A 12167-nucleotide genomic window follows, 5' to 3' on the forward strand; every position below is an offset into this window, starting at 1 on the left:
CTCCTCTGTCCTCCACTCGTTACCTGTATTAATGGCACCTGTTTGAACTTGTTATCAGTATAAAAGACACCTGTCCACAACCTCAAACAGTCACACTCCAAACTCCACTATGGCCAAGACCAAAGAGCTGTCAAAGGACACCAGAAACAAAATTGTAGACCTGCACCAGGCTGGGAAGACTGAATCTGCAATAGGTAAGCAGCTTGGTTTGAAGAAATCAACTGTGGGAGCAATTATTAGGAAATGGAAGACATACAAGACCACTGATAATCTCCCTCGATCTGGGGCTCCACGCAAGATCTCACCCCGTGGGGTCAAAATTATCACAAGAACGGTGAGCAAAAATCCCAGAACCACACGGGGGGACCTAGTGAATGACCTGCAGAGAGCTGGGACCAAAGTAACAAAGCCTACCATCAGTAACACACTACGCCGCCAGGGACTCAAATCCTGCAGTGCCAGACGTGTCCCCCTGCTTAAGCCAGTACATGTCCAGGCCCGTCTGAAGTTTGCTAGAATGCATTTGGATGATCCAGAAGAGGATTGGGAGAATGTCATATGGTCAGATGAAACCAAAATATAACTTTTTGGTAAAAACTAAACTCGTCGTGTTTGGAGGACAAAGAATGCTGAGTTGCATCCAAAGAACACCATACCTACTGTGAAGCATGGGGGTGGAAACATCATGCTTTGGGGCTGTTTTTCTGCAAAGGGACCAGGACGACTGATCCGTGTAAAGGAAAGAATGAATGGGGCCATATATCGTGAGATTTTGAGTGAAAAGCTCCTTCCATCAGCAAGAGATTTGAAGATGAAACGTGGCTGGGTCTTTCAGCATGACAATGATCCCAAACACACCGCCCGGGCAACGAAGGAGTGGCTTCGTAAGAAGCATTTCAAGGTCCTGGAGTGGCCTAGCCAGTCTCCAGATCTCAACCCCATAGAAAATCTTTGGAGGGAGTTGAAAGTCCGTGTTGCCCAGCGACAGCCCCAAAACATCACTGCTCTAGAGGAGATCTGCATGGAGGAATGGGCCACAATACCAGCAACATTGTGTGAAAACCTTGTGAAGACTTACAGAAAACGTTTGACCTGTGTCATTGCCAACAAAGGGTATATAACAAAGTATTGAGAAACTTTTGTTATTGACCAAATACTTATTTTCCATCATAATTTGCAAATAAATTCATTAAAAATCCTACATTGTGATTTTCTGGATTTTTTTCCCTCATTTTGTCTGTCATAGTTGGCGTGTACCTATGATGAAAATTACAGGCCTCTCTCATCTTTTTAAGTGGGAGAACTTGCACAATTGGTGGCTGACTAAATACTTTTTTTCCCCACTGTAATTGTATGTGTGGGGTACAGAGATTATGTAGTCGTTCAAAAATCACTATTATTGCACACATAGTGAGTCCATCTAACTGATTATGTGACTTGTTAAGCACATTTTTACTCCTGAGCTTATTTAGGCTTGCCATAACAAAGGGGTTGAAAACTAATTGATTAGACTACTAGATACTAGACTCTGTCAATATGTTTTTGGAAGTGGCTCTGCATTTCTTCCATACACATCATATTTATTTAAGGATTATGACGACCTTCTAAAAGGACAAAGCTGTTTATGTGTGCTCCCTTGTCTCCACTGTCACCACATCCCTCGATGCGTGCAAACAGAGCATCTATATCAGGGATGGGAAACTCCAGTCCTCGGGACCTGATTGGTGTTACACTTTTTCCCCAGCCCCAGCTAACACATTTGACTCTAATAATCAAAAACTCATGGGCTTCAGTTTAGAATGCAATACGTTTAATCAGCTGTGTTTGCTAGGGATGGGGAAAAAGTGTGACACCACTCCGACCCCCAAGGACTGGAATTGTCCATCCCTGATCTATATGGTAGGACCAGTACCAGATTAATATGGAGGCGAAAGAAACGCACACCTATTTAGGCGAGGTGCTGGCTATCGGAGTAGAACACTTGAAAAAGAAAAGGAGAGCCGCACACTCTAGGAGCTCAGATGCAATAATTTAATAACCTAATAACCAACGTCAGGATACTGTCGTATCGAGTAAATGCTGGCAATTATTGCTGATAAACAAAGGAGTCCGCTCATACTGAACCTGGATCATAAGTTTTATTCATATCACAAGCTTCCAGCATGAGTTACAGACTTGCAGGGTCTGGAGAGCAGTGTCCTCGAATTCTAATGGCTGCTCTGCTTTCCTGTGCCCCCAGCATATACTTATAAACAATGGGAAAATATGGGTTGCTCCCTCTGCGGTCCAATCACCCGTCTCCCCTGGGGCGTCACCCTACAACTGACTACTTTTGAACTAACAAAAACAACATTCTTTCAGTTCCACTTAAAACCATTAACAAAGACATAATCCTAATACACGACAATACCCTGATGAAGACAGCTTGTCTGTCGAAACGTTGGTTATTAGGTTATTAAATTATTGCATCTGAGCTCCTAGAGTGTGCGGAAAAAGTGTGACACCACTCCGCCCCCGAGGACTGGAATTGTCCATCCCTGATCTATATGGTAGGAACAGTACCAGACCTGAATGAATGAATTTTTTCTCTGTCATACTACTAATCATGAAGTTGGCTTTAGCTAGCCCAGATAGGATCCCAATCTCCCAACCTAATATCTACACTGAACAAAAATATAAACGCAACATGTAAAGTGTTGGTCCCATATTTCACGAGCTGAAATAAAAGATCCCAGAAATGTTCGATTCGCACAAAAAGCTTATTTCTCTCAAATTGTGTGCACAAATTTGTTTACATCCCTGTAAGCGAGCATTTCTCCTTTGCCAAGATAATCCATCCACCTGACAAATTGGCATATCAAGAAGCTGATTAAACAGCATGGTAATTACACACACACCTTGTGCTGAGGACAATAATAGGCCACTCTAAAATGTGCAGTTTTGTCACACAACACAATGCCACAGATGTTTCAAGTTTTGAGGCAGCGTGCAATTGGCTTACTGACTGCAGGAATGTCCACCAGAGCTGTTGCCAGATACGTTTATGTTAATTTCTCAACCATAAGCCAAGGCGGCTTTAGAGAATTTGGCAGTACTTCTAACTGGCCTCACGACTTCAGACCACTTGTAAAGCAGCGTATGGGCGAGCTGTTGGCTGATGTCAACGTTGTGAATGCCCCATGGTGGCAGTGGGGTTATGGTATGGGCAGGCATAAGCTACGGACAATGAACACAATTGCATTTTATCGATGACAATTTGAATGCACAGAGATACCGTGGGATAGTGTACGTGCACAAAGTGAGTTTGTAACATGTATATCATTCTTGCTTGTTGTTCTTTATAGTTACTACCATTGCCTATTGTAAGTTGCCTCTCTGTGTTTACTGTGTTGTGTAATACTCCGCAGGTAGCATTATGCCATTAATACAGCCCTTCCTTTGTTAATAGCATTGTTGCTCAACTTGTGCTATCAGTTATTGTGCATATTCATTACCCCTGTTATCTGTCCATTACAGGACCACTATCATTCCACTACCTTTCCATGTCCATTTCATCCATGTATGTCAATAAAGTATCCTTGAATGTAACTCTGAGGTTGCCTTATTCTCCTCTACATATTCGTCGCCAATCCCACTGGCTCCAGGTCATCTATAAATCTCTGCTACACAAATCCCCGCCTTATCTTAAGTCATTGGTCACCATAGCAAAACCCACCCATGGTATGCGCTCCAGCAGGTATATCACACCTCCTTTGGCCACCATTCCTTCCAGTTCTCTGCTGCTAATGACTGGAACGAACTGCAAAAATCTCTGAAGCTGGAGACTCTTAATCTCCCTCACTAACTTTAAGCATCAGTTGTCAGAGCAGCTTACCGATCACTGCACCTGTACACAGCCCATCTGTAATTAGCCCACCCAACTACCTCATCCCCATATTGTTATTTATTTTGCTCATTTGCACCCCAGTATCTCTATTTGTACATCATCTTCTGCATATCTATCACTCCAGTGTTAATACTAAATTGTAATTATTTTGCACTATGGCCTATTTATTGCCTTACCTCCATAACTTATTACATTTGCAAACACTGTATATAGATTTTATATTGTGTTATTGGCTGTATGTTTTGTTTATCTCATGTGTAACTCTGTGTTGTTGTTGTTTTTATCGAACTGCTTTGCTTTATCTTGGCCAGGTCGCAGTTGTAAACGAGAACTTGAAATAAAAAAATAAAATAAAATGTTTAATTCATATTCATTAAAGATATTTAGTCAAGACTTGAAAAGTGCCATTTATTTCAAATGATAATTATTCAGTGTCTGCAACTCTCAAGAACCAGGGTGAGTCTGGCTCCCCCTTTTAACTGGGCAAACACAACTTGCATATAGTCATAGACTAGGCAAAAACGTTAATATTTTAACCTTGCTTAAATAAAACAATGCATTTTTAATAGTGAGAAAGAGTTTTCTATGATGATTTAAGTTTTTGGTTGCACCTCGACTCAATGTTGGTTGAGCGCCCTCGACTTTTTTGTCAAATAATACATTAAAAAAATTATTAAAACCATTAAAATTGGGATTGGGATGTTTCCCACTTATTTACACAACCTACTCCACAAAGTTTAGAGAAATGTTCTGAAATGAATTAAGAAGTAAACAGAAGAAAATCAGAATTGAAGGCAACTATAATGCAAATAATTTAATGGTCTATGGTTCAATCCTGTTTCTGGTCTAATGAATAATTAATATTGTTCCTCCTCTTCCTTGTGGCAAGCGCAGCAGCACACTGCCCTCCAAAGCCTGCAAAAAAAACGCTGGACTGCCCCTTTCCTCGCCCTGCATGGAACATCCAGGGTCACGTCCTTGGTGACGTGTGGGGTGATGTCGGGGGTGACCACAGCAACATCCTCTGGAAAGGGACAAAAGCGGGACAGAATGTAAATAAATGCAAACCATAGGTTCTAAACACTGGCCAGTTGAATGGGATCTTTTATTTCAGCTCATGAAACATGGGACCAACACTTTACATGTTATCATGATGAACGACACCTGTCAGAGTGCTTTCTATAGGTCTTACTCACCTGCTTGGATGTCAGATGGCAGAGTGGCGTAGACGGCCACCATGAGAGGCTTTTCTTCAGGTGTGACGTCCACAACCTCCAAGAGTGAAGAAGCCGGGCATGCATCTGTGTTAGGGGTGAGGTCCAAAACCTCCAGCTGAGAACAAGCCGGGTCTGCCTCTGTGTTAGGGGTGATGTCCACAATCTCCAAGTGGGAAGAGACGGGTTCTGCCTTTTTGTTAGGGGTGATTTCCACAACCTCCAGGTGAGAAGAAGCCGGGTCTACCTCTGTATTAGGGGTGATGTCCACAACCTTACGTTGGGAAGAATCCGGGTCTGCCTCTATGTTAGGGGTGATTTCCACAACCTCCAGCTGGGAATAAGCCGGGTCTGCCTCTGGGTTAAAGGTTATATCCACAACAACTAGGTGGAAAGAAGCCGGGTCTGCCTCTGTGTTAGGGTTGATGTCCACAAGCTCCAGGTGGGAAGAAGCCGGGTCTGCCTCTGTGTTTGGGGTGATGTCCACAAGCTCCAGATGGGAAGAAGCCGGATCTGCCTCTGTGTTAGGGGTGATGTCCACAACCTCTAGGTGGGAAGAAGCCGGGTCTGCCTCTGTGTTAGGGGTGATGTCCACAAGCTCCAGGTGGGAAGAAGCAGGATCTGCCTCTGTGTTAGGGGTGATGTCCACAACCTCTAGGTGGGAAGAAGCCGGGTCTGCCTCTGTGTTAGGGGTGATGTCCACAAGCTCCAGGTGGGAAGAAGCAGGATCTGCCTCTGTGTTAGGGGTGATGTCCACAAGCTCCAGGTGGGAAGAAGCAGGATCTGCCTCTTTGTTTGGGGTAATGTCCACAACCTCTAGGTGGGAAGAAGCCGGGTCTGCCTCTGTGTTAGGGGTGATGTCCACAAGCTCCAGGTGGGAAGAAGCAGGATCTGCCTCTGTGTTTGGGGTGATGTCCACAAGCTCCAGGTGGGAAGAAGCCGGGTCTGCCTCTGTGTTAGGGGTGGTTTTCACAACCTCCTGATAGGAGGAAGCCGGGTCTAACTCTGTGTTAGGGGTGATGACCACAAACTTCAGGTGGGTAGAAGCCGTCTCAGCCTCTGTGTTAGGGGTGATGTCCACAACCTCCAAGTGGAAAGATGCTGGGTCTGCCTCTGAGTTATGGGTGATGTCAACAACCATACGGTGGGACAAAGCAGGGTCTGACTCTGTGTTAGGGGTGATGTCCACAACCTCCAGGTGGGAATATTCTGGGTCTGCGTCTGTGTTAGGGGTGATGTCCTCAACCTCCAGGTGGGAAGAAGCCAGGTGTGCCTCTTTGTTAGGGGTGATGTCCACAACCTCCAGGTGAGAAGAAGCCGGGTCTGCCACTGTGTTAGGGGTGATGTCCTCAACCTCCAGGTGGGAAGATATCGGGTCTGCCTCTGTGCTACGGGTTTTGTCAACAACCTCTAGGTGGGAAGAAGCCGGGTCTGCCTCTGTGTTAGGGTTGATGTCCACAACCTCCAGGTGAGAAGAAGCCAGGTGTGGCTCTGTGTTAGGGGTGATGTCCACAACCACTAGGTGGGAAGATGCCGGCTCTGACTCTGTGTTAAGGGTGATGTCCACAACCATCAGGTGGGAAGAATCCGGGTGTGCCTCTGTGTTAGGGTTGATGTCCAAAACCACTATGTGGGAAGAAGCCGGGTCTGCCTCTCTGCTACGGGTGATGTCAACAACCTCTAGGTGGGGAAAAGCTGGGTCAAACTCTGTGTTAGGTGTGATTCCCTCAACCTCCAGGTGGGCAGAAGCCGGGTCTTTCTCTGTGTTAGGGGTGATGTCCACAACCTCCAGGTGGGAAGAAGCAAGGTGTGCCTCTTTGTTAGGGGTGATGTCCACAACCTCCAGGTGAGAAGAAGCCGGGTCTGCCTCTGTTTTAGGGGTGATGTCCACAACCTCCAGGTGGGAAGATGCTGGGTCTGCCTCTGAGTTATGGGTGATGTCAACAACCATACGGTGGGAAGAAGCAGGGTCTGAATCTGTGTTAGGGGTGATGTCCACAAACTTCAGGTGGGTAGAAGCCGTCTCAGCCTCTGTGTTAGGGGTGACGTTCACAACCTCCAGGTGGGAAGAAGCCAGGTGTGCCTCTTTGTTAGGGTTGATGTCCGCAATCTCTAGGTGGGAAGAAGCCGGGTCTGCCTCTGTGTTTGGGGTGATGTCCACAAGCTCCTGATGGGAAGAAGCCAGGTGTGCCTCTGTGTTAGGGGTGATGTCCTCAACTTCCAGGTGGGAAGATACCGGGTCTGCCTCTGTGCTACGGGTTTTGTCAGCAACCTCCAGGTGGGAAGAAGCCAGGTGTGCCTCTGTGTTAGGGGTGATGTCCAAAACCACTATGTGGGAAGAAGCCGGGTCTTCCTCTCTGCTACGGGTGATGTCAACAACCTCTAGGTGGGGAGAAGCTGGGTCAAACTCTGTGTTAGGGGTTAATCCCTCAACCTCCAGGTGGGCAGAAGCCGGGTCTTTCTCTGTGTTAGGGGTGATGTCCACAACCTCCGGGTGGGAAGAAGCTGGGTCTGCCTCTGTGTTATGGGGGATTTCCACAACCTCCAGGTGGGAAGAAGCCTGGTCTGCATCTGTGTTAGGGGTGACAATTAAAATCCTGATTGGCTCTACTACTACAAGGCACCAGGATGTCATGACAAAAGGCATCTGTCAGAGTGCTTTCTATGAGTGCTACTCACCTGCTTGGATATCAGCTGGTAGTGTGGCGGAGAAGGCCACCACTAGGACAGGGGGAACTCGCAGGGTGTCTGCAGTAGGCTGGAAGTAGCTTTTCACCTCGTCCGCCACAAAGGCACAGACAGAGCTCATAAAAAAAGGGGTCTTGAGGTCATCCAGGGAGAAGGACTGGCTGATTCTCCCGAGGATCGACCTCACAGAGTCAAAAGCAGCAGCCCGGGAGAAAGGGGTGTGAGGAGAAGAGGCCTTCAACGTGTTGGAGAGCTTCTCCCCTACGGCCACCACCATACTCACAGCCATCCCGCTTAGGAGGATGGGGTGATCTGAATGGCCTTCCTCTGGCTGAAGCCACAGGGCCAGGAGGATCCTGGGCACCAGCTCCACCACCACCTGGGATGCGCTGAGCAGGTTGCTACAGGGCTTATTGGACAGCTTGTCCAGAATGCTCCTCACAGCTCTCTCCACGATGATGTGGACCTTGGGGTCGCTGAAATCAACAAAAAGCAGCAGAGAAAGCTAAACGATGTGCAATGTTCACACAGAGAACACTGCCCTAGTTATTTTCTGCATAGCTCCAGATGTGTAGATGAATGGAGCAAGCCGTATGCGGGGCAGTACATGGAACTCACATGTCAGCTCCAGCTGGAGAGGTGGTGTGCATAGAGCGGCGGAGCTTGCAGACAGCCTTGTGCTCCATGTCAATCATTTTTAGGCAGGTGTTTACTTCCCAGGTCTGCCGTAGGAAACAGGAAGTCCCATTAGTGTAATTTCACAACAGATATATTCTGCTGTACTGACTAGTTGTTGAAAGGCTAGAAAGGAGCTCACTGACTGATAGTCTAAGTCTCTAACTCTCATTCTCTTACCAGCCGAGCGAGTTCGTTCCCCTCCTCCAGGGTTTCCTTCCACACCCTTCAAATAAAACACAAAGCATTTCAACTTTCCTGGCTTCCTATTTATCTGTTGTTTATTTTACCCACACCTCCTGGAGTGCTGCTGGTGACAGAGAATGGCAGTGAAGGTGAGAGCTGACGTGGTACTCACCTCTCCCTAAGGGATTTTTTGCCCTGAGACACCAGCCAGTCGCTCATGTGCTCCATGGTGACATGGGGCGAGACCTGGCCTCGACTCTGGAGCAGCAGATAGTGGACCATGAGCTTCTTCTGCAAGATGAGGTAAGGTGTGAGACCGTGCCACTAAAGACCATATAATGTGCTTTCAGAAGGGCCTCTCGCAACATTTCACAACTGCTCATGTCTCACAATTTGCAAGTGATATTAAAAACTCTTATGACCATCTTCTCTAAACTGTCTTGAAATAAAACTCTTGTTTTGGGATTAAATCTATCTCTTTTTTTCTGTGGTTACTGTTTTTGTGGGATGAATCTTACCTGTTTATTGTAATATGCTTCCTCCCAGCAGGCCTGCAGAGTCTGAAAATAAAGGCTGCTTCTACAGAATTCCTTTGAAGATAATTAAAATAATTATGCTTTATTAGGTACATTATGCACAGGCATTTACAGTATGCCAAAAGGAATATCTCCTAAGATTACCTTAGTGGGACCATAAGTGAACTCAGGAATGCTCCCAACCCTATCCATGGTCAGAGGGGGATGAAATGAAGCGCTATAAATATACGGGATGCTCTAGAGATAACAGGAATGACTTAAAGTCGCGAATGATCAATGCCTGTGGAGTCGTCCAATATGCTGCGCTGAGAATTGAGTTGTAGGCGATATTTGGATATGTTTGGCGCAATTTACATGTTTACATTCTATTGCCATGGAGAAATTGAGTTTCTAGAACCTGTTTTCTTCTATGTCTTTATTTCGTGAAATATTAAGATCTTTATTTTGTCATAATGTGTATATGAGGACGTTGGAGCCCGTTCCGATTCATGACGCGGTTATCCAGGTGCATGTTGCATAGACCTACTAATCCAACCTTGGCTTACAAGTTAAATGAAATTAGTATATATGCCTATACAAATCTATTGACCACATCCATTTAAATCAATGATTGTCAATTGAAAATGTGGTTGTTGTGTTATCCTGTTGTGCGTGTCAGGGCTCCTCTTAAGCACGTTATTCCAATATTTCCTAGAATTGACGCAGGTTACACTTTTGCAAAACTACTAGGTTAAAAATAAGAGCATGAATGACAATAAAGGTATGACTTGAATTATATGCATAATGATGTAGTAAACAACATCGCTCAGCGTGGGAACTTTTGGTTGGGGGGAAGTAGCCTTTATAAGTCTCCATGGCGGGTAAAGACCATCACTTGGTTGTCTTGTTAGGAATAGTAATAATTCGTAACAGTACGCATTGTATTAGTCTAACAGTTGTTTTTCATTTTGTTTCTCACATTGAACAGACATTTGAGAAGCGAATTGCTTGCAGTTGTACCTATGACGCACAGACACACTAAAGCTGTACAGTGTAGTTAGAAAAGTCAGTTTACATTATTTGCAGATATGTTCCCTTTTATTTACAAATCGAAAAATGTAACATTTGAAATGAATGTGGCAGAACAGTTAAGCATAGAGTTCCTGTGGGAGTCTTCTCCTTCAGTCTTTTTGCCTCCTATGCCTCGTTTCCCATTAGATGGGATTTTCCCAATGCCAACTTCACCTGAGACAGCCGCTATCCAGTGTCATGTGTTGCTGAATTACAGATCTCGCTATCCCGATGTCGCTGCTGTCCATGGTGCTGAAATATCCAATCTCGGCTATTTGCATACATACGACCATCCACACTTGACACCACACACACATGTTAAAGCTAATATCTCACACACTTTTGAACATTGTACAACCTGCAACAAGACACTGAAACAGCACTTAATTTCAAGTTTGTTTGTGTTTGAATAAAGATGCGAAGAATTAAATCAATGTGTGGAAGGAGATTGGACAATGTATGGGCATTCCCTATAGCTGTATTTGACTGGAGCATAATCAGATTGCTTTGTTTGAGCCAGAATGGAGATTTGGTCTGAGAAACTATGCCCATTATAGCATGACTATTTCAGACAGAATTCACTTTATGTTATCTGTAAAAATATAAATAAGGCAATGTTTATATGACCCCCTTTCAAACAGTCACTTATTTATCACTTTCTTGCAGATTTACAATGCATTCAGAAAGTATTCATACCCCTTAACTTATTCCACATGTTGTTTTCTTACAGCCTGAATTCAAAATTGATTAAATTAGAATATTTTCTCTCACCCAGCTACACACAAAACCCCATAATGATAAAGTGAAAACATGTTTTTTGAAAATTTTGCAAATGTATTGGAAATGAAATACAGAAATATCTCATTTACATAAGTATTCACACCCCTGAGTCGATTAAAGCTGTGTCTTTCTGGGTAAGTCTCCAAGAGCTTTGCACAACTGGATTGTAAAATATATGCAATATACATTATATAGACAGCCATTTTTTTTTTGCCATTGATTGTCAAGCCGAATTAAGTCAAAACTGTAACTCAGCCACTCAGGAACATTCAATGTTGTCTTGGTAAGCAACTCCAGTGAATATTTGGCCTTGTGTTTTAGGTTATTGTCCTGCTGAAGGGTGAATTTGTCTCCCAGTGTCTGTTGGAAAGCAGACTGAACCAGGTTTTCTTCTAGGATTCTGCCTGTACTTAGCTCTATTCTGTTTATTTTTATCCTAAAAAAGTCCCTATTCCTTGCCGATGACATGCATACCCATAACATGATGCAGCCACCACCATGCTTGAACATATGAAGAGTGGTACTCAGTGATGTGTTGTGTTGGATTTGCCCCGAACATTACGCTTTATATTCAGAACATAAAGTTCATGTTTTTGCCACATTATTTGCAGTTTTACTTTAGTGCCTTATTGCAAACACAATGCATGTTTGGAATATTTTTTATTCTGTACAGGTTTCCTTCTTTTCACTCTGTCAATTAAGGTAGTATTGTGGAGTAACTACAACATTGATGATTCATCCTCAGTTTTCTCCAATCACAGCCATCAAACTTTCTAACTGTTTTAAAGTCACCATTGGCCTCATGGTGAAATCACTGAGTGTTTTCCTTCCTCTCCGGCAGCTGAGATAGGAAGGACGCCTGTATTTTTGTAGCGACTGGGTGTATTGATACACCATCCAAAGCGTAATTAATACCTTCACCATGCTCAAAGGAATATTAAACGTCTGCTTTATTTGTACCCATCTACCAAAAGGTGCCCTTCTTTGCGAGGCATTGGAAAACCTCCCTGGTCTTTGTTGTTGAATCAATGTTTGAAATTCACTGCTCGACTGAGGGACCTTATAGATAATTGTATGTGTGGGGTACAGAGATTATGTAGTTGTTCAAAAATCACTATTATTGCACACATAGTGAGTCCATCTAACTGATTA

At 44.4% G+C, this 12167-nt stretch overlaps 1 protein-coding gene across 1 annotated transcript; it reads right to left on the bottom strand.

Annotated features, from left to right (window-relative positions):
• Positions 1 to 4623: 4623 nt before the first annotated feature.
• LOC311129240 (uncharacterized protein) lies at positions 4624 to 8931 on the bottom strand (the record flags this gene model as incomplete). The annotated part of the gene is made up of 5 exons (XM_084161538.1): positions 4624 to 4636; positions 8130 to 8264; positions 8407 to 8510; positions 8644 to 8689; positions 8822 to 8931. The coding sequence occupies 5 exons, from the start codon at positions 8929 to 8931 to the stop codon at positions 4624 to 4626; spliced, it is 408 nt and encodes a 135-aa protein (XP_084017664.1).
• Between the last annotated feature and the right edge of the window lie 3236 nt (positions 8932 to 12167).

This window comes from Coregonus lavaretus, assembly GCF_964263955.1.
Source record: "Coregonus lavaretus genome assembly, chromosome: 5".
In the NCBI taxonomy this organism is placed as follows: domain Eukaryota; kingdom Metazoa; phylum Chordata; class Actinopteri; order Salmoniformes; family Salmonidae; genus Coregonus; species Coregonus lavaretus.